General features: G+C 35.1%; 2 protein-coding genes across 4 annotated transcripts in view; one reads left to right on the top strand and one right to left on the bottom strand.

Moving 5' to 3' along the window:
* SRSF11 (serine and arginine rich splicing factor 11) overlaps positions 1–11479 on the bottom strand; it is a 44312-nt gene extending 32833 nt beyond the window's left edge. The window contains exon 1 of one of the 2 annotated variants that reach the window (XM_058717011.1): positions 11348–11479. The gene's annotated coding sequence lies outside the window, so the exon portion shown is untranslated. The remainder of the gene's footprint in view (positions 1–11347) is intronic. The other variant, XM_058717010.1, reaches the window with a different exon arrangement.
* A 51-nt stretch (positions 11480–11530) lies between these two features.
* LRRC40 (leucine rich repeat containing 40) overlaps positions 11531–21978 on the top strand; it is a 48895-nt gene continuing 38447 nt past the window's right edge. The window contains exon 1 of one of the 2 annotated variants that reach the window (XM_058717007.1): positions 11531–11737. In XM_058717007.1, coding sequence (XP_058572990.1) covers positions 11587–11737 — 151 coding nt within the window. In that variant the 5' untranslated portion in view covers positions 11531–11586. The remainder of the gene's footprint in view (positions 11738–21978) is intronic. The other variant, XM_058717006.1, reaches the window with a different exon arrangement.

Raw genomic sequence — 21978 nt, forward strand, 5'->3', positions numbered from 1 at the left:
AAGCTTCTGCATAGCAAAGGAAACCATCAACAAAATGAATGAAAGTACAGAATGGGAAAAATATTTTTGCAAACCCATAGATCTGATAAGGGGTTAGTATCCAAAATATACAAGGAACTCCTACAACTCAAGAGCAAAAATAAATAAATAAATAAATAAATAAATAAATAAATAAATCCAATTTAAAAATGGGCAAAGGACCTAAATAGACATTTGTCTAACAGTTATATGAAGTGATGCTCAGTGTCACTAATAATCGATTAGGGAATTGTAAATCAAAACTATAATATCACCTCACACCTATCAGAATGGCTAGCATCAAAAAGAGAAGAGACAACAAATGCTGGGGAGGGTGTGGAGAAAAGGGAACCTTTGAGCACTGTTGGTGGTACTGTAAATTGGTACAGCTAGTAAGGAAAACAGTATAGAGGTCTCTCAAATATTAAAAATAGAACTACATATAATCCAACAATCTCACTTCTGAGACTGTATCTGAAGGAAACAAAAACACTATGTTGAAGAGATATATAAACTCATGTTCACTGCAGCATTATTTGTAATATCCAAGACATAGAAAAAACCGAAGTGTCCACTGACAAATGAATGAATAAAGAAGTTGTGGTATGTATATGTATGTGTATATATATACACAATTGTATTATCATTCAGCCATAAAAAACAAGGAAATCCATTCATTTCTGACAACATGGGTGGGACTTTAGGGCATTATGGTCCCTGAAATAAGTCAGACAAAGACAAATATGGTACAATCTCACTTATATGTGAAATCTAACCTCTCCCCTCTACTGCCCAAACTCATAGAAAAAGAGATCAGATCTGTGGTTACTAGATGTAGGGGTGAGGGTAGGGGGAATTGGAAGAAAGTGGTCAACAGGTACAAATTTCCAGTTACAAGATAAATAAGCACTAGAGATGTAAAACAAAATGACTATTTAAAAAAATACATTTTTTCCTTTCTATTATCTATATGAGATGATGGGTATTAGCAAAACTTATTGTGATAATTCACAATACATTTAGATCAAATCATTATGCTGTACACCTTAAACTTATACAGTGCTGTGTGCCAATTATATCTGAATAAGACTAGGAAAAGAATACTTATAAAGATATTTCCAATGCAAAAAACAAATCTCATAATTTCAGCTGGAATTTCTTCAATTAAAAGATAGAAGAGGCACAGGTATGTATTATCACTCTACCCACTGGATACCATGTTCCCAGTTGGATAGGTCAAGCAAGTCACCTGTTATTGTTAAGATACTTATGCACACTAATAGAAATGGCCTCCAAATTGACACAATTTTGCGAATCTGCAAAAGCAACAGAGTTTTAATCAAATTAGTTGTTAAGCAGCAATTTCTCTCTAGCAAATAACACTTTTTGCTATTTTGCTATTTTTACATTGACAGGGAAGACAATGTATTTGTCTTTGTGTTTCCCGATGCCCAACAATATACTAGAACAAAGTCAGTATTTGACAAAATTTAGGAAGTATCATTTATGTGCTAGAAACTTCACAAATGCCTCACTCACATAATCCACTCAGCAAAGGCTTGCTGAATGAAGACAGGAATGTACTTGTTAGATTTACAAAGAAATCTGGTTGAGATTAACTTTCCAAGTATTTGGCTATACATTTTTTTTCTCTATGGCTATAGAAAGTAGTAAGAAAAAATAGGAAATAAACTGCTGCTTACAGATCCTCAATTAAAAAAAAAAACTTATCTGCAGATCTATCTTAATTTGAATTTCATTAAAAAAAAGGTTTTTTAAGGTTTTTTAAAAAATAAAATCTACACCCAACGTGGGGCTCAAACTCACAACCCTGAGACCAAGAGCTGCACACTCCACCAACTGAGCCAGCCAGATGCCCCTTAATTTGAATTTCTAATTTACAATTAGAGAATTATATTTCTAATTCTATAAATTAGATAATTCTATAAATATTAATATCTATTTTAATATCAAAATTGTAAATCTCACGCTCCCCTTTCTTCTTCTCCATCTAAGTGAAGAGGAGAAGCTAAAGGATAGTTAGCATTATGCGACCGACAGATAGATGGATGAATGGACACACATATTAGGACAGAAAAAAAGTCTACTTAAATTTATTTCCAAATACTAGTTTTGCATTAATTTGTACTGTCTACCAGTAGCAGGAATATCTATGTTTTTCAATTGGACAGCACAGGGTCTATTAATACCTTGAATATTAACATAGAGGAAAAGAGTAGTAGTTGGAGCATTAAAATGTTGTTGCCTATATATACATATGCACAGTATTCACAGCCATAATGCATATGTATTACTTGGAAAATCACAACTTACTTCTACAGATTTGTTTGGCTTTTTGGATTGAAGAGGGTCAACATAAATACTTGGATGGAGAAGCTCCAGATAGAACTCAATACTACCCTCTATGTTATAGAAGGTTCTTTTGGAGTTTCAACTGAGAAAAGGCCATTTGAGGGGCTGCTTCACAATCGTTAAAAAAATTCAGTAGAGTTACACGTATCTTTATTCTAAGTAAGCAGTTTCAAGCATTTTAATATTAAAGTTATCCTTAATCAAGGAATTAGGCATCTGCACCATTTGAGCACTTATTTTTTTCCTATGGTATAAAATTTTCTGTTTATGAAGGAAAATTATTTCTAAGGTCTGATAAAACTGGGAAAAAAAGAAAGCGTGTTCAACTCAGTAAAAAGAGGACCTACACTGGAATGCTTTTATAACGCCTTTTAATCCTGGCAACACTTAAGGTGATTATGAATGCAGACCTAGAGTTAAACTAAAGGGGCTCTACCACCAATGAAGGGAATTGTGACCTTTGGCTCACTACTTTATGCTTCACATTCCTCATCTGAAAAATAACAATAAGAGTGGGTTGTTTTGAGGATGAAAATACTAATACAATTGCTTAGAAAAGAAAATATTAACTTCTATTATTATCCTTACTCTACAAATTAAAAATCTTCCATTTTGAAAAATGAATAGTTACCTCAACTGGGTTCCATTTTATTTACACTATCACTATATTTTAGGCTAGTACTGTGCCTTAGACATCATTCACATGAAAGATATTAATCAGAAAAGCTAATATATATAGAAGAGTTTCTTAAGATCTCACTTTAAGTTTGTTTTTGAGACAGAGAAAGAACACTGATGGGGGAGGGGCAAGAGACAGGGAGGGAGAGAGAATCCCAAGCAGGCTCCACACTGTCAGCACAGAGCCCGATGCGGGGCTTCAACCCATGAACTGTGAGATCATGACCTGAGCCAAAGTCAGATGCTAAACCGACTGAGCCACCCAGCTGCCCCAAGACTTCACATTTTAACATAGGTTCTGTTTTTGGCCTATTTAAAAATTATAAAGTAATAAATGCCAAATGTTAAATACTAAAACTATTTAAGTGTTAAAAAGTCCAAGTCCCCCATTCCACTCCTCTGTGCATGTTCTCAACCTTTATAATAGGGGCTGCCTATAATTAGCCATGTGAGCCCTAATTCCCTTATGTGAAAAATGAGGACAAAAGTACCAGAGTTTTTAAGATTAAAAATAATATGAATATGAATCACCTAGCATAGTGTCCAGAACATAGGCACTCAATGAATGGTATCTATCATTACAGGAAAGTCTGTGTTCACCTTATCTTTTCAATGTCTTCCCTCAGAGCATTATTGTCAAACGTGAAAATATTTTGGTAGTAAACATGTAAAACTAATTACTAGGTGTCCTTTCTTCTTTAAGAGGTTGCTACAACAGAAAAATGACACCAACAGATTTCAAATTTTCATACTCATTTTGATCCTAATACAAACAGCATGCAGAAATAATTGATAATGGCTAAACAAAGCATCCCTTTTTTGGTAAAATGCAAATGTTTCATGTAAAAATCTTTCTAGGAAGGCTTCAATTACTTTTCTACATTTTTAGAGCAAGAGTATTAGTATTCTTATTTTTAAAAGACATAAGCAATTGCATATATGCTTGATTAATCTTAAAAGTACTATGACATGGGTTAGAGCAACAGACCATCAAATGACCAAAGCACAGAAAAAAAAAAAAGGAAAATATTACTAAGTACACGAGGCCATCTGAATTCCTGACAAACGATAAGCTAAAGACCATAATGCTTTTTCCCAAATGCCATTCCAGTCACTTGAAACCGTAACTATGAACTGCAATTAGCTCACATTAAGGTCTAAAAACACAGAGATGTTGATCAAATAATTATTTTGGATAGAAGAGATGGTGGAAAAGTAACTTTCTTGGAAATGAATTAAAAACAAAAAAGGTCAGTCTCTCTAAAATGGAAAATAATCAAAGCCGTATTAACTACGTAAATTCAGTAATGAGGGCAAAACATGTATCTCCAGAATGATGAAGAACAAAGCTGGGTTCACAGATTTGCCTTGTAGGGACCAGATATGTATGTATGTACATAGGTATGTATTTATTTTTTCAAAAAGTTTATTTACTTATTTTGAGAGAGAGAAAGAGCTAAAGTGGGAGAGGGACAGAGAGAGAGGGAAAGAGAGAAACCCAATTAGGCTCTGTGCTGTTAGCACACATCCCAACACAGGGTTCGATCTCGTGATCCATGAGATTGTGACCTGAGCCGAAATCAAGAGTCAGATGCTTAACTGGCTGAGTCACCTAGGCACCCCAGGACCAGGTATTTAAATGTTCCCTAGTATTTGAATATCCCAATGATGGTACCTTTCAAATTATTGAAGTATACGTAACTGTGATATTTTAAATGATGGGGAAAAAAAACCGATGGGGAAAAAAATTGTGGACCCTCTTAAAGGTTCTTAAAGTTAAACTAGTATTTATCTTAATTTCAGTTGTGAGTATAAATATTCTGTCTTGAAATCTGAGTATCAAATTTTTAAATAAAAATCTATTGATTGTGATTATCAACAAACTATCAAATCATCCTTATATTTCTTTCTTGTCAACTTAAGTTGACACTAAGATAAAAGTCTCAGTGACCATATATCTTGTCTTATTAAAACCTTATAAAAACTGTTCATATAGAACAATATACGCCATGTATAATCATGTAATTTTACTCCTTTTTTTTTTTCTTAAAGTATTGAGCAAATGAAGCTGCAAGCTGAATTCAACGGAACAAAATTGTCAGCAGGGGTGATATAAAGTCAAATTTTAAAACAGTGGATTTTTACTAAAACCAATTTTTAGGGGTTGGGCCTGGGTGGCTCAGTTGGTTAAGCGTCCAACTTTGGCTCCGGTCATGATCTCATGGTTCGTGGGTTCAAGCCCCAGGTCAGGCTCTGTGCTGACCGCTCAGAGCCTAGAGGCTGCTTCATATTCTGTGTCTCCCTCTCTCTCTGCCCCTCCCCTGCCACACGCTGTCTCTCTCTCTCCAAAATAAACATTGGGAAAAAAAACCAACCATGTTTAAACAGATTTATTTAGTAGTGCTTTTGTATGTATTAATATAATTAAAGATAGAATGATATTATAAAGCACACTCTAGGATTTGGTGCCCTAATTTTCTCTCTGTATTACTTTACTACTTTAAGGCAGACAAATTCCTAAACCCTATAAAATTGATATTTTCAGTCAGAGAAACATTAATCTTGGAAAAATGAGCAAGAAAATAGCTATTAAAGGTTAGGAGTAAGAATCACTGGGAATAATGGGAAACAATCTCAGCTGATTTTAGAAAAAACAATAAACAATACCATAGTGCCTTTTATTTAATGACAGAAAAAGACTGCTTTATAACCACCCATTCAGCTTTTTTTCAATAGAAAGGAAATAAACCAAAAAATAAAACTAATAGTAATTAGGATTTTAAAAAATGTATTTTTTAATTAGTTCCTCCACTTTTCTTCACAGGAAAAACACTAGCATGTAAAAGCCTTTTTAAAAGATGAAAATGATAGTTTCCTAAAGCTGGTGGACCAAAATTCTCTTGTATTGAAAGTAGAAATATAAGACCCAACACTTGAATCAAATATTAAACTACCTAGAACAAGCTCACTGCTTTATGACTCAAAAGTGAAAAAGCACAGGGAACATACAAATGAATTTCCAAAAATAAAATGCACTCTCTCCATCAGAAAAAATTACCAAAAATTTTGTTGTTATTACAACAAAATACAATTCAAATCCAGATTTAAAACTATGAATAAAAATGCAAAATATGTACTGTCTTCAATGAAATAGTATAGAATGTTTAAAAGTTGGTAGTTATAGGCATAAATGGAAAACAAACGTGAAACTGCAAAATGAAATTTTTAAAGAAAACTGAAAGACGTGGGTAACGAACATCTGAAAAGTTGAATATTTAAAACATGGAGAGCCCCTGTCCTATATAATTTGCTCTCAATTTTGATCATTTAAAATAACTTACTGATGGGGCACCTGGGTTGCTCAGTAGGTTAAGTGTCTGACTCTTGATTTGGGCTCAGGTCAACATCTCATGGCTAGTCAGATTGGCCCCACATCGGGCTCAGTGCTGACAGTGTGGAGCCTGCTTGGGATTCTCTCTCTCCCCCGTCTCTGCCTCTCTCTCTCTCTCTTTCTCAAAATAAATAAATAAAGACTTTAAAAACATAAAATAAAATAACTTACTGACAGAGGAAGGGACAAACAGAAAAAAATTGAGTAGTAAGTATATAAAAAAGTAAAAAATTCAACTTAAGAAAACATTTAATAAGCAATATACGTTAGGTTCAACAATTCCAATCAATAACAACAGTGTTAAAAAGCGAAATGCTCTCTCAATAACTTTACCATAAGATAGCAGTTCTCACTGATTAGGCAATATTCTGAAAGATAAACAATACTAATTCAAAGTAGGCTACATCTAAATCTCTTAATTTACACACACACACACACACACACACACACACACACACACACACACACACATCCTTCCTAGAAATGTCTGAAAAGCAAATTCACTTTGCTCTTAGTTGGTAATATTTTTTAAACAAATGTGCTTAAAAAATTTGCAGAAATTAGTGCCATTTTCCTTTACTACAGTTTCTCTTTTGCCTCAGTAAAGCCATCTTACCTACTGTACCTTTCAGCTTTGAAAAAAATCTAACAAGTCAGAGTGGCCAAAATGAACAAATCAGGAGACTATAGATGCTGGAGGATGTGGACAAACAGGAACCCTCTTGCACTGTTGGTGGGAATGCAAACTGGTGCAGCCACTCTGGAAAACAGTGTGGAGGTTTCTCAAAAAATTAAAAATAGACCTACCCTATGACCCAGCAATAGCACTGCTAGGAATTGACCCAAGGGCTACAGGAGTACTGATGCATAGGGGCACTTGTACCCCAATGTTTATAGCAGCACTCTCAACAATAGCCAAATTATGGAAAGAGCCTAAATGTCCATCAACTGATGAATGGATAAAGAAATTGTGGTTTATATACACAATGGAGTACTACGTGGCAATGAGAAAGAATGAAATATGGCCCTTTGTAGGAACGTGGATGGAACTGGAGAGTGTTATGCTAAGTGAAATAACCCATACAGAGAAAGACAGATACCATATGTGTTCACTCTTAGGTGGATCCTGAGAAACTTAACAGGAACCCATGGGGGAGGGGAAGGAAAAAAAAAACAAAACAGGTTAGAGTGGGAGAGAGCCAAAGCATAAGAGACTCTTAAAAACTGAGAACAAACTGAGGGCTGATGGGGGGTGGGAGGGAGGGGAGGGTGGGTGATGGGTATTGAGGAGGGCACCTGTTGGGATGAGCACTGGGTGTTGTATGGAAACCAATTTGATAATAAATTTCATATATTTAAAAAAAATGTAAAGAAAAAAAAGAAAGAGTAGAAAGGCTTCCATTTTAAAATCAAATTAACTATGGAAGGATAGTGGTTATTCTTGATGCCTTCCTTTTGTTACCTTCTAAGTCAAATCTGTAATCCTCACCCACTCTTGTTAATCTTGCCTCCTTTACATCCTTCAAACTCCTAGATAGTCCTCTTGATCAAAACAGGAACAATCCAGTGACATCTCTCATCTGTATTCATGCATCATCTTCCTAGGGAGATACCTCCCGTCTTCATACATGCTCTTTCTTCCCTGGGTTCATCCCCAAAGTTAACTTCTGGAAGAAAAAACTTACCTTGTCTCTCTCCTGCTTAAAAATTCAGTGTCTCCTATAATGGTTAATTTATGGGTCAACTTGACTTGGCTATAGTGCTCAGTTGTTTGAGAAAATAATACTCTAGATGTTGCTGTAAAAATATTTTCTTAAGTTGTAATTAACATTCAAATCAGTAGATTTTGAGTGAAGCACTTTACCTTCTGCAATGTGTGTGGGCTTCATCCAGTTGAAGGCCTTAAAAGCAAAGACAGATTTTGTGAAGAAAAAGGAATTCTCTTCAAGATTTAAACATAGAAACCTTGCCTGCATTAGTTTTCAGCTTTCTCTTTATCTCTAGTTTGATAGATTAGATAGACAGATGGATAGATACATACATACATACATATGTACGTAGATAATAGATGATAGATAATAGAGATAATAGGTATAGAGACATAGATATAGGTAAAAAAAAAAAGAAAAAATCTAACATGTAGCAATGTTCATAAGAGTAATATGGATATGTCTGAAAATGTCTTATTAAATTTTAACGGTAGAGACATGCCACTCTATCTTACTTTGATAATAGTTTACTTTCTGTTACGAAACATAACAGCATTTTTGGCTGATGTACTTTTTTAATAAAGTTTATCCATTTATTTTGAGAGGGAGAGAGAGAAGAGAGAGAGCAACTGTGCATGTGCGCACAAGCAGGGGAGGGGCAGGGGAAAAGGAGAGAGAATCCTAAGGAGGCCCTACGCTCGGTACAGAGCCACATGCTGGGCTCAATCCCACAGAACGTGAAATCATGACTTGAGCCGAAATCAGGAGTCAGATGCTTAACCAACTGAACCACTTAGGCATCTCTGGCTGATGTAATTCTTAGGATCATATATTTTTTGTTTCTTCACTTTCTTTTTTCATTTGGCAAAGAAGATAATCACTTTCTTTTTTTTTTTTTTTTTTCATCTGGCAAACAAAATAGAAGAGAGAAACTTTCCATTACCTTATCAAGATGAATATAATAAGTGCAGCCTGGCAAATTCTGTTTCAAAAGGTAATTATTCAGTAGATGCCTGCCCCTGCACAGGAGACATCCATTTCATATTATTTTAAAAATCCATTTTTTTTTTTTAAGTAAATGCTTTTGCTGAAATGCTCAAGTTGAAAAAGGATTGGCTTTTTTGTTTGTAATGCATTCTTCCAAAAGTAATACAACTGATACAAATTGCTAAGTCCCATGAATATAAACACATACATACATATATATATGTATATAAAACTATACTCTCTCATAAAGGAGCTCAATTCAAGTTGATAAGCTTTCAGTTTCTATCAATTTGAGATAAAATATGTAACTTTTCTGTGTGAGGTAATAATTTTCACCCTCACTTACTTAATCTGCACTTGGTACACAGTACAATATACAGTTTACTATAGATACATACTAGTAAAATGTTTACCTCTGTCAGTTTATAGCTATTGAAGTTTACCACAAGTATATGGTCACTTGGAGTTTTCAGAATTACTTTGCCATTAAGCAGAATTACACTCTTCTTATACAAAGTGCAGCAATGTTTATTATAATTATATGTCAATAATGAAATATTTAACTTCACAAAGAAGCACAATAAATGAAAATATTATACCTTGCCCATTCTTTTAAAAAATATTGAAAAAAAGAATCTATGGTAGGGAGAGGTGGTTACTGTAAACTTTTATACTTGAGTAATTCACCCTCCAAAGGCTGTTAAATCCTATGAAAGAGAAAAAGTGTTTTCTCTAATATAAAAAGCCTCCTTTAAAACATAACTGAAGTGTCCCTTAAAATGGTTCTAGGATAAAGGTGTTGAAAATGATGAAATAAAAGCCACTTAGGCAAGTCATAATGATAAACAAGAAAGATTTTGGAGAGAGAACTAGGTTCACGTTCTTGACCATACCACTTCCAGAAACTTGTGACCTCCAGTAAGTTTCTTAATCCCTTTTAGCCTCAATTTCTTCACCTGCAAAAATAGTTATTGTGCTAAATAAGAGCAAAGGAGATATTATTAGCACTGTGACTGGCACTTACTAAGGTGACAATCATCATTACTGTCAAGATAAACTTGGGCTGCAGAGGAGGCTCATTACGATCCTTGCATTAATACCCACTCTCCTTCGTTGGTAGTGTAACTACTGGTACCTAGCTGTTACTCACTTTCAGTGTAAAGGACTCCAAAGAACTAAGAAGAATACAGAGTGAGAGGGGGTTAAAAACCGAATTTTACAGGTAGCAAGAACCTGGACTCTGGCTGCAGAATTTGTCAGTGGGCCGTCATCGCACTTTTCAAAATTCTCCTGGTTCGCAGCCGGGTTGATGGAGGGCTTGGAGATTTCCCAGTATGTGCATGCTTTTTAGAACAAAATCACTTCAGCCAAAAGAAAAGCCTAGCACCCAGCACAGGACTGAAGATAATGACTTCCTTATTATTTGTTGAATGAATCAATACAGGTGTACATTTCAGAGAAAAACTATCCAGGAAAACCGACTTATTGAATAAAATTTTTACCTTCTATCTTGGAGTCCCTTTCCTCAGCAAACGCTCAATATTTAAAGTTCTATCTTCACTTAATTATTTAAAAAAACGAATGAGATAGGAATTATCCCTAAATTCATGAAAAAGGAGTAAACTTTAAAAACGGTCAAACTGCCTACAGTTAGTTACCCAGCTGGTAAGCTACAGAAGCAGCTCCATTCGAACTCACATCTCCTGCGCTTCAAAGTCCAAGCTGTTTTCAATACACTAAAGTTTGCGCCTCCGCTTATCTCCGTAAACTGTCCAGTAGAGAGAACATTTATCATTGATCTTTCTTTTTCCTTGTCTGATGCCAGCCCTTCCATTTCACGCTACCTCCTATGCTGGGCTATAAACTAAATACAACAACAGGCAAGCTGCACGAATTCTAGGAATCGCGGTATATGCGCGAAGAACAGAAATCTGTTTTATCTTCTACGCCAGACGGATGTCCGGCGCCACCACTACAAACGACAAACACAGGCTAGGGTCCAGAGAGGCTGCAGACCGCGCCCAGGTCTCAAGTTTTGGTCAAGGCCCACGTTCAGGCCAGGCGAGGAGAGAAGGTTATCCTTCCCCGACACCCTGGCCAAGGCGGGAGCCCAGAAGAGTAGGTTGGAGTCGCAGTAACAGTACAAACAATAAAGCCCAAAGTCCCTCTTCAGTCCGTTAAGCGCACTTACTTGAGCAAAGTAATTCCAAGACACAAGGCCGGCACCGGCAACGGGAAGGGCTCCTCTACCCTCCAGCCCAGGCGCTGGCGGTGACGACATCGGGGCCGCGCCGGCGAGAGCTAAGGCCCAGCTCAAGGCCACGAGCACAGCGCGCGGAGCGCGCGCTCTCGACAGGGGCGGGGTGACACGCGGGCGCCACCTTTAAGCGTCACGCGCGGGGCTCTGCCTCTGGACTTGAGGGTTTGAACATGTCGCGCCTGAAGGGAGTGGCCGAGCGGGATCCCCGAGTGGGTTTCAGAGCTGAGAGGAGAGACTGCGGTGCCTCGGTACCCCAGGGGCTTTTAAAGGCAGCGAGGAAGAGCGGCCAGTTAAACCTGTCGGGTCGGAATCTTAGTGAAGGTAAGATCCAGAGGTACCACCCGATTGTGCTGTTAGAAAGCACTTGCCCCTGTCTGGCACCCTTTCCTTGGCCTGCTTTTGGCCACTGCCACAGTCTCCTAGCCAGGACTCCCAGGCCCTAATTCAGGCACTCATCACAGTTACACTGGTTCGGTCAGTACGGTTCGGTTCCTACTTTCCCTCAAGGAATAGTGAGCATATTTCCTAAATTGAGGATCAAGATAGATGGCACACAAAGTGAATTTGGAACCATCCTGAAAAACCTAGTAAAGATCAACAAGCATAGATTTGGACACCATGAATAATAGCCAAATGCTCTTTTTATTGTCTGTTGTGTAAAGGAGGGACTGGGAAGTGGGGAGAGAGAATATAGCATTCTTCCCATAGTGTTTTTCTCTTTTAATCAGATTTTAGGCGATCCGAGATTGAAACCTTCCATTTTTCATCTAATGATTGCTTTTTTATTGTGCCATGTATAGAGCAGATGAAGCAAATACTTGCTGAACGAATGAAAGGGTATATGACATAAAATCTCTGCTCTATCTGGAAAAGCTTTTAATCAGTGGGGAACATAAATATTTTAAAACTACAGATATGCATACACATTTGCTTTTCTCAGAGCCTGGAACAGTTTCCTTGATACCTGACTAGGGGTTACTTGCTTCCTGTAGGACTCTGCTCAGAGGTCACACCTCTCAGAGGCCCTTCCTAACTACTCTATCTATAAACACCATTGCTAACACTGTTTTCTTGTTCGATTTTTTAATAACATTTGTCATTATCAGAGTTTATTATGTATTTGTTTATAGTCTTCCCTGCCTTCTCAATAGAATGTTATTTTCAAGAAGTCAGGGAGCTTTGTTTTATTCGTTGTTGTTATTACTAACAACCCAAAATAGTACTTGGTACATGATAGATTCTTATTAAATAAATATTTGTGGAAGGAATAAGTAAATGAATGAATATTTGCAAATACTAAGTGGTATACTGGAATGTACTTTTTGATTGGACCCAGATGATTTTGTCTAGTAAGTTTAAGGGAGCAAATGAATTTTGGCTCTGAACTCCATGATGACATGATCAGGGCCGTTTAGGTTATCATTGTATAAACAGAACCTAACAAAATTACTGGCAAATATTAGGTACTACATAAATTATGTTGAATAAGTGGATGTATAGTATTTCATAGGGGAGAAAAATATAAATGGGAGAAGCACATGGTATTTGTAGTTTATTATCAAAAAGAAATCCTTGTTACCATAATGTAGAAGGTGTTTATCTAACTGTTGCCTTCAACTTCTCTTGCCATTCAATCTTTGCCACCCAAACCACTGTAATTCTGAACTATGTAAAGTCCCTTATGGGGCCATGCTCTTTATCTCCATATCTTTGCTCATGTAACTTTGAGATGCTTAATCTTACTGTGCCTTATTTTCTCATTTATAATGTGTTTGTGATAATAGGACCTACTAAGGTTTAAATGAGATAATACACACAAAGTATCTGGTACTAAAAAGTACACAGTAAAAATGATTATTACTGTTATGACTATTAACATTGTAATAACTTTCTAAGTGCTTTCCTGGATTTCTTTAAATCTCACCCTCTAAATCAGTGTCATCATCAAGATATCCTTTTTTTTTTTTTTAAATTTTTTTTTTTCAATGTTTTTTATTTATTTTTGGGACAGAGAGACACAGAGCATGAACGGGGGAGGGGCAGAGAGAGAGGGAGACACAGAATTGGAAACAGGCTCCAGGCTCCGAGCTGTCAGCACAGAGCCCGATGCGGGGCTCGAACTCACAGAGGCGAGATCGTGACCTGGCTGAAGTCGGCCGCTTAACCGACTGCGCCACCCAGGCGCCCCAAGATATCCTTTTAAAAGGATTTATCTTTGACAAATGCCTAATGTCATGTATCCACCATTACGGTATCATAATGAACAGTTTTACTGCCCTAAAAATCCTCCGAGCTCTACTTATTCATTCCTTATCTGCTTCCCCTGAGGCCTGGCAGTCACCAGTCTTCCTGTTCCTGTAGTTTTGCCTTTCCCAGAATGTCATATAATTGAAGTCATATGTAGCTTTTTCAGATTGGCTTTTTTCACTAAGCAATATGCCTTTAAGGTTCCTCCATGTCTTTTTGTGCCTTGATAACTCATTTGTTTTTATTTCTAAATAATATTCTATGGTATAGATGTATGTACCATTTTATCCATTTACTTTTTGAAGGACAACTTTGTTGCTTCCAGTTATTGGCAGTTTTGAATGAAGCTGTAATTTGTTCAGGTTTTTGTGTGGACCTAAATTTTCAACTAATTGGGTGTTAACCTAGGAGTGCCATTTCTAGATCACATAGTAAGACTGTGCTTAGCTTTGTAGGAAATTGCCGGACTGTCTTCCAGAGTGCATGTACCATTTTGCATTCCTTCCAGCAATGAATGAAAGTTCCTGTTGCTCCATATCCTTGCCACTGTGGGTATTATCAGGTTTTTGGAGTTTAGCCATTCCAATGAGTGTGTAGTCCTATCTCAATGTTTTAGATATGATGTGCAACGTCTTTTCATAAGCTTGGTTGCCATCTGTATATCTTCTTTGGTGAGATGCCTGTTCAGATCTTTTGTTCATTTTTTTTTTTAAGTTTATTTATTTTGAGAGAGGCAGAGACAGAGTGAGTGGGGGAGGGCAGAGAGAGGGAGAGAGAATCCCAAGCAGGCTCCACACCATCGGCACAGAGCTCGAGGCAGGGCTCGAACTCATGAGCCGTGAGATCATGACCTGAGCTGAAACCACGAGTCGGACCCTTAACTGACAGAGCCATCCAGGCACCCCTGTTCATTTTTTAATTGGGTTGTTTTCTTATTGTTGAGCATGGTTGTCCTTTATTTGTCTTTTCATGCAACATGTCCCTGTTCAGTAACTCAAGATTCAATGAATAAGTGATATATAGAAGAAGGCCAGTGGCCTGTTAGTTAGGATTTTTTAAAGTTGATATTATATGAAGACTAGATAAAATCAATATAAGTATTGGGTTTTTTTTTGACCAAGTAATTGCAGAAAAATGATTACTACTCTTTTCTGATAAACTTCTACTAACTTGTCCCTTTTACTGGCCTACACATTGTTATACTTTTCAAAAATATACTCCTTTTTAAAAAAGTCTTCTCATTATTTATATTATCTCCAAATTTATATTATCTCTTCTCATTAAATTATCTCCAAATGTTATTACCTAGAATTATGTATTATGTTCAAAATGATTATCACACTTAGCTTCTTTCAGATTGTTATCAATATGTATGAGATATCATGAGATATTTATATGACAGATATGAGCATATGAAAGTGTTTGAATGCTACAGACAGATACTTATTTACATTGCATTTGTTATATACCTGTTATGTATGTTTTCTCCAGATATTGTGCTGAAGAAGCAAATTGACACTTCAGATAATTTATAGTCACATAAGCATTTTGCTATGTTTTATTCAAATTTGTTTATTAAAAATTGTACTTGTTAAATAACAAATTTTTTGTGTTGTATTCCAGGTCTTTCTTCCCTTCTTATTTATGCAGTAATACATAGGTACATTTGTAATGTACCATCATGTCCATAATTTCTACATTGGAAAAATAGAACCTAGCCTTTAATTTTGAGGTATATAACCCAAAACAGTTAACAGTCTGTTTATTCTTTCTCTTAGATGGTGGCCTCCTTGAATTGATTCTTCTTAGTAGAAGCTCTAAGAACAATGGGACACTTTATTTCCCTGATAGGGTGTTATCTGATACCCAGTACAGATTAATTTTTGTGTGTAACTGAAATCTGAGTAATCTTGGGGATTTTTAGTACCCTTTCTTTTTATAGGCTGTAGTTCTTTTATGGAAATACCCATTATTTTCTTCTTTATAAAGCATTGTATCTATGACAGAAAAACTACTATCTATAGAAAGCATAAAAAGTGAAAATAACCATTCAGGGTTAATCACTGTTGATATTTTGAAGGTTTTTCTTCTATAGTTTTCTGTGTGAATGTGATGTATAATTTGCCTTTTATTTTTTATTTTTAACAAATTAAGAATTGTACTGAGTCCTCTTTTCTGAATTTTGTTTGTACATTTTTTGGTGTTACTTACAAAATCTGATTATTTTTAATGACCATAATATTTCATCTTATGACTACAATAATATTCTTAAACATCTGAATGTTATTGGTAGTTTTAAAATTACCATTCATGAGTGTCAGTTTTATAAGTTACTCACAAAGTTATGCCTGAACAAAATAACTGTTAATAACCAACTTCAAAGAGAACATTAGAAATATTCTGGAAATTTTAAATGACTGCTCTTTTTTCTGAACAAGTATACAAAAATATATCATTGTTTGGTTTAGTCTAGATATTGCAGCTTTTTCATTGGACCAGATAAAATAAAGATGGAGTTGAAAAGGAGGTATTGATTGTTGCCTTGTGGTTGCCTGCCATTGGTAGAACAATAGTATAGAACATGTTTTTGGGTGATTCATCAAAAACTCAATGAAAGAAAAAGGTGCCAGAGTTTGGAACAAAAGAATGCTGTAAATTTTAAAGAAACCACATTGTTGAACTGACAAGAAAATTGGTAGGTGGATAATTTATTAAACAAACCAATTATGTTTATTCAAAAACCATATTATTTGAAAGGGAAATAAAGGTATAAGGCTATCCTGCCTTACCTTTCAAAGAGCAGTTTGGTTAGTTTCCATTTGTGAAATTAAGTAAATAGGTCTAGGGCTTCTAGGCCTCCAGATGTCGTGTCATCTATTTTGAGGTAGTGAGAATTTGCCTTATTCAGTATGTAGAGTTTGTTATGACACTATAAAAAGTGTAACATAAACCGTATACTTCCCAAGTTTTAAATAACCACCCTTACATCTGTATTAACCAGATTTCTGCTTTATTATTTACCTTGACTCTGTATTTTGACTACTGGTTGTCTTCATGGAATCTACTATAATATTCTAAACAGCTAATAAGAATTAACCAAAGTATCAAATTTTAACAACAAATAATTCCAGAAAGAAACTATGTTTCCAGATGAGTAGATCATTAAAACAAGCTAATTCTTGAACATTTCTTAGAAATAAAAGCAAAAGGAAAGTGTTTTAATCTGTATATGATGGCAGAATCTTGAGGTAAACATTTAATTTTTAGCATACTGAAATCCAGGGAAGTCTGGAACAAGGAATTAGATAATTAATTAAAAGTTCCATTCCTATTTCTTGATCTGTTAGAATAATTCTAAACTTTAGTGTCTCAAACTCTTGATGTGTATTTCAAGTTATTGTCAGTGCCAAAATTTGCTTAATAAATGAGTGCAAACTTAAATTTATCTCTATATTAATGTCATGTTCATTAACTTGCATTGTAATGTTTTCTTGACTAAGAGAGTTAAGTGAATGCCATCTGTCATATATTGTCACAGGAAAAAAAAATTATTGGGAAGAATGGAATTACAGTTTCAGTGAGGCTTATGTTCACTATAAAACTGAATGCACTCTCAAGTGAAAGTAATAAATTCAAGCATATTTTTCTCTTAAAGTGATTGGTAAAAATGTTTTCTTTTTTATGTGTTAAACATTGTTTCATTTTTTCTTATAGTATCCTGCTGGACTTCCAAGAGTACCATTCTCTTCGCGTATTCTAACGTAACAATGACTCAGGTGCTCTAAAGCACAAAGATACATCTCTTTGTGTCAATCTCAAGCTGCAACTGAGTTAATACCTTCTATGTAACTATAATTTTATTCTGGGGTGTGTGTGTGTGTGTATGCGTGTATTTTTTTCTTATTAAGTTTTAAAGATAGTCTGAAAGTGACATAGTATTGTGGATTGTCGATATGGGATTCTTTCTTTAGTGTAATGAGCCCATTGGTTGTCATGAATAAACTACTGTGGAGAAATTTGGAATGTTTATCAATGGAGCTTTTCCTAATCTTTTACATAGTGTTGGACTTACTGGTTTATATTCAATTCTCATAATTTTTTAAAAAATGCTCATAATGGGGTAGACAGTTTACTGAATGGCATTTGTAGGATAAGCTGTTATTAAAATATTATTCTACACCTAGCAAAAGCCTTTTTGTACTACTGTTGTTGGATCCTAGCATTTAAATTATGATGGGGCCCTCTCATTTAATCAACAAAGAAATTGGTAACCAGAGATATTAGATGAGATATTAATTGACAATCAGTTGGATTAGTTGCACCGAATCTTAGTTCCCTGACTCTTTGGTCAGAGATACACCCATTATGTCCTATTGTGTATCATAGTTTAATATATTTACAGCCTTTTAGAAGATGGAATCTACATAGAGTAGGATATAGACCTTATGGGAATGATTATGGTTTTCTACTTAAGGAAACATCATATATGGTGGGTAATCTTTATATCTATGAAACTGTTTAAAACGGTCAAAAAAGACCTTTAAATCTCATATGATCTGTTGCTCCTATGGTTTGCTGGCTACACATTCTTTTATCTCTCCATGTAAACACCATTTTAATCATTTTTTTTTATTTCTTCTCTGTTTCTTCCCTTACTCACTTCTAAGTATCTTCCCCATATTATACAGTTCTCTACCATCAGCCCATCTGTATTCCCCCTTTTTCTTTCTTTTTTTTTTTTTTAATGTTTATTTATTTTTGAGAGAGACAGACACAGAATGCGAGTGGGTTGGGGCAGAGAGAGAGGGAGGCACAGAATCTGAAGCAGGCTCCAGGCTCCGAGCTGTCAGCACAGAGTCTGACGCGGGGCTCGAACTCACAAGCTGTGAGATCATGACCTGAGATGAAGTCGGACGCTCAACTGACTGAGCCACCCAGGGGCCCCTCCCCATTTCTATAATTAACTATTGTAAGTGGAAGAAAGAGTAATATGCCAAAAAAACATGTAAAGAAATCTTTTCTCAGTCTTTGTTAAGGGCCATTCTGTCTAGTGTTGAATCCTTAGTCACCTATGGCTATTTAAATTTTAATTAACCAAAATTAAATAAAATTAAAAATCATGTTCTACAGTCACTTTAGCCAAATTTTAATAAGCGTTCAATAACTGTATGGAGCTAGTGGCCATCATATAGTGCAGCATATAGGAAATTTTCATCATTAAAAAAGTTGTATTGGGTAGTGCTCTTCAAGGCAATTATTATCTTGAGAGAAATATATATATATGTGTGTGTGTGTGTGTGTGTGTGTGTATGTGTGTGTAGTATACCAGTGTGTATATATGTATGTGTATTTATACATGTATATACCTCAATTTGTTTATTCATTCACTTGTTGATACATATATACATAAATGAATAAATGTGTATATGTTAATAAGATTATCTTGATATATTACATTATCTGTATTTTTATTTTGCATTAACCTTATTGGAGTATAATTTACAAACAATGTATGCATCATTTTTTTAATTAATTTTTTTAATGTTTATTTATTTTTGAGAGAGAGACAGAGCATAAGTGGGGGAGGGGCAGAGAGAGAGAGAGAGAGAGAGAGAGAGAGAGAGAGAGAGAGACAGAATCTGAAGCAGGTTCCAGGCTCTGAAGTGTCAGCACAGAGCCTGATACGGGGCTCAAACCCACGAACCGCAAGATCATGACCTGAGCCAAAGTCAGATGCCCAACTGACTGAGCCACCCAGGTGCCCTGTATGCATCCATTTTAAGTGTATCATTCAGTAGGTTTTGACATACAAACACACACACACATTTGTGTAATCACTACCACAATCAAAATGCAGAACATTTTCAATATTCAGAAATTACCTTTTAAGCCCCTTTTCTGGCAGTCAATCCCTACTGCTAGTTCTACACAACCAATGATCTGCTTTTTGTCAATATAGATTAGTCTCTTCTAGAATTTTATTTACATGGAATTACACATTTGCAATTTTGATTTCTTTTGCTTTAGCCTTCCCTTGCTTAGTATGTTTTCTGAGGTTCATCCATGTTGTTTATATCAGTAGTTTTTTTTTTTTTTTTATTGTTGAGTAAGTCTATTGTATGTATATACCTCAATTTGTTTATCCAATCACTTGTTGATATACATTTGAGTTGCTTCTAGTTTTTTTTTTTTTAAGTTTATTTATTTATCTTGAGAGAGAGAGAGAGAGAGAGCAAGCAGGGGAGGGGCAGAGAGAGAGTGAGAGAGAGAGAATCCCAAGCACTAAGGTGTAGAGCCTGATGCAGGACTCAAACTCACTAACCACGAGATCACGACCTGACCCGAAATCAAGAGTCGGATGCTTAACCGACTGAACCACCCAGGCACCTCAAATTGCTTGTAGTTTTTGACTATTATGAATAAAACTGCCATGATCTTTCAAATACAGTCTTTGTGTAGACATACATTATCGTTCCTATTGAGTTACATACCTAAGAGTAGAATTTGTGGACATACAGTGATAAATAAATGTACATTTAACTGTTTAAGAATTTACCAAGCTGTTTGCTCCTAGTAACATGAGTGAATCAGTTGCTGCACGTGATTACCAACATTTTCTATTGGCAGCCTTTTTAACATTAGCCATTCTTGGGATCGTGTTGTAGTACGTCCTTATGATTTTATTTACATTTCCTGAATGCCTCATGTTGTTGAGCATCTTTTCAACTGCTCATTAACCATTTGTATATCTGCCAAGTGTTCATATTTTTTGTCTATTTTTATATTGAACTATTTGTCTTAAGTTATGAGACCTTTTCTATTTTGGGGATACGAGTACTTCTCAGATATCTATCTCTATTGATAATCTATTATATCTTCTTAGTCTGAGGATTAATGATTTCTTTAGAAGAACATAAGGTTTTAATTTTGATGAAGTCCAGTTTATCATTTTTTTTTTCTTTTGGGTTTTGTACTTTTTCTGAACTAAGAAATTTTCTCCATCCAAAGGCTGTGAAGATTTTTCCTCTGCTTTCTTTTAGAATTTTTATAGTTTTAACTATAATATTTAAGTCTGTGATCTATTTTGAGTTAATTTCAGAGTATGTCATAAGGTAAATGTTGAAGTTCCTTTTTTCATCCATATGAATTTAGAGTTCCAGTGTGATTTGTTGAAAAGACTGTTTCTTTCTCATTAAATTGGCACCTTTATTGAAAATCAATGGATAATATATTATTGTGTAGAATTTTCCTTAACTTTTCTTTTCTATTGATTAATATATCCTTATGCTAATACCACAGTGTCTTGACAGGCTTTATGGTAAGACTTGTAATCAAGTACTGTTAAGTTCTACAACTTTATTCTGTTTCAAAAAATTATTTAACTTATTTCAGTTCTTTTGCATTTTGATAATACATTTTAGAATCAGTTTGTTAATTTCTATAGAAATGCCTTCTGAGATTTTAATTAGGATTATGCTGAAGCTGTAAGTCACCTTAGGGAGAGGTGACATCTTAATAATTAGTTTGTAATGTGGTATATTTCTCTACTTACCTAGATCTTCTCTAAGTTTTCATATTTTATATTTACATACCACAGGACTTGCATATATTTGTTAAGCTGAACCGTGAATATTTCATGGTTTTAGATTGTGTGTCTTATAAATCTTTAAACATATAAAGAATATTTTCATTTATCAATTGCTAATACATGGAAACACAGTTGAGTTTTGTATATTAATCCTGAATTCTGTGCACTTTCTAAACTCATTACATATAATTTTTTTTTATAGATTCCTTAGGATTTTCTGTATAGATGATCATGTTGTCTCTTAAAGAGACAGTTTTACTTTTTCCTTTCTAACCTGAACATCTTTTATTTCTTTGTTTTATTGCATTGGTCAGGATCCATAGTAAAATTCTAAAGTAGTGAGAATGTGCATCAAGAAAACACTAAGAGAAAGCCCTTAGTCTTTCACCTTTATATATAATGTCAGCTGTACCTTTTTCATAGAAACCTTTTTTTTTGAGTGTGTATAAGTCTCATAGATTTAAGGAGATTTGCTTTGCTTCCATAAATCCAATGTATCAGACTAGTAAACCTGAATTGTACTTCAGTATCCTGAACTTGAAACTTTGCACTTTTTCATTCAGTATCATTCTGTAATCGTAGTCAATGACTGCAGGGTATAACTGATTGTTGCCTTGATTAATAACGCTCAAAGTTCTAAATCAGAATGATATGTAGTCCTACTTATATGATGGAATGAAGGACTCTTTAAAATAGTTTTGCTACAACGCTATAGCAAGTTAGTACC

This window comes from Neofelis nebulosa, chromosome 2 (assembly GCF_028018385.1).
Source record: "Neofelis nebulosa isolate mNeoNeb1 chromosome 2, mNeoNeb1.pri, whole genome shotgun sequence".
NCBI classification, from domain to species: Eukaryota; Metazoa; Chordata; class Mammalia; order Carnivora; family Felidae; genus Neofelis; species Neofelis nebulosa.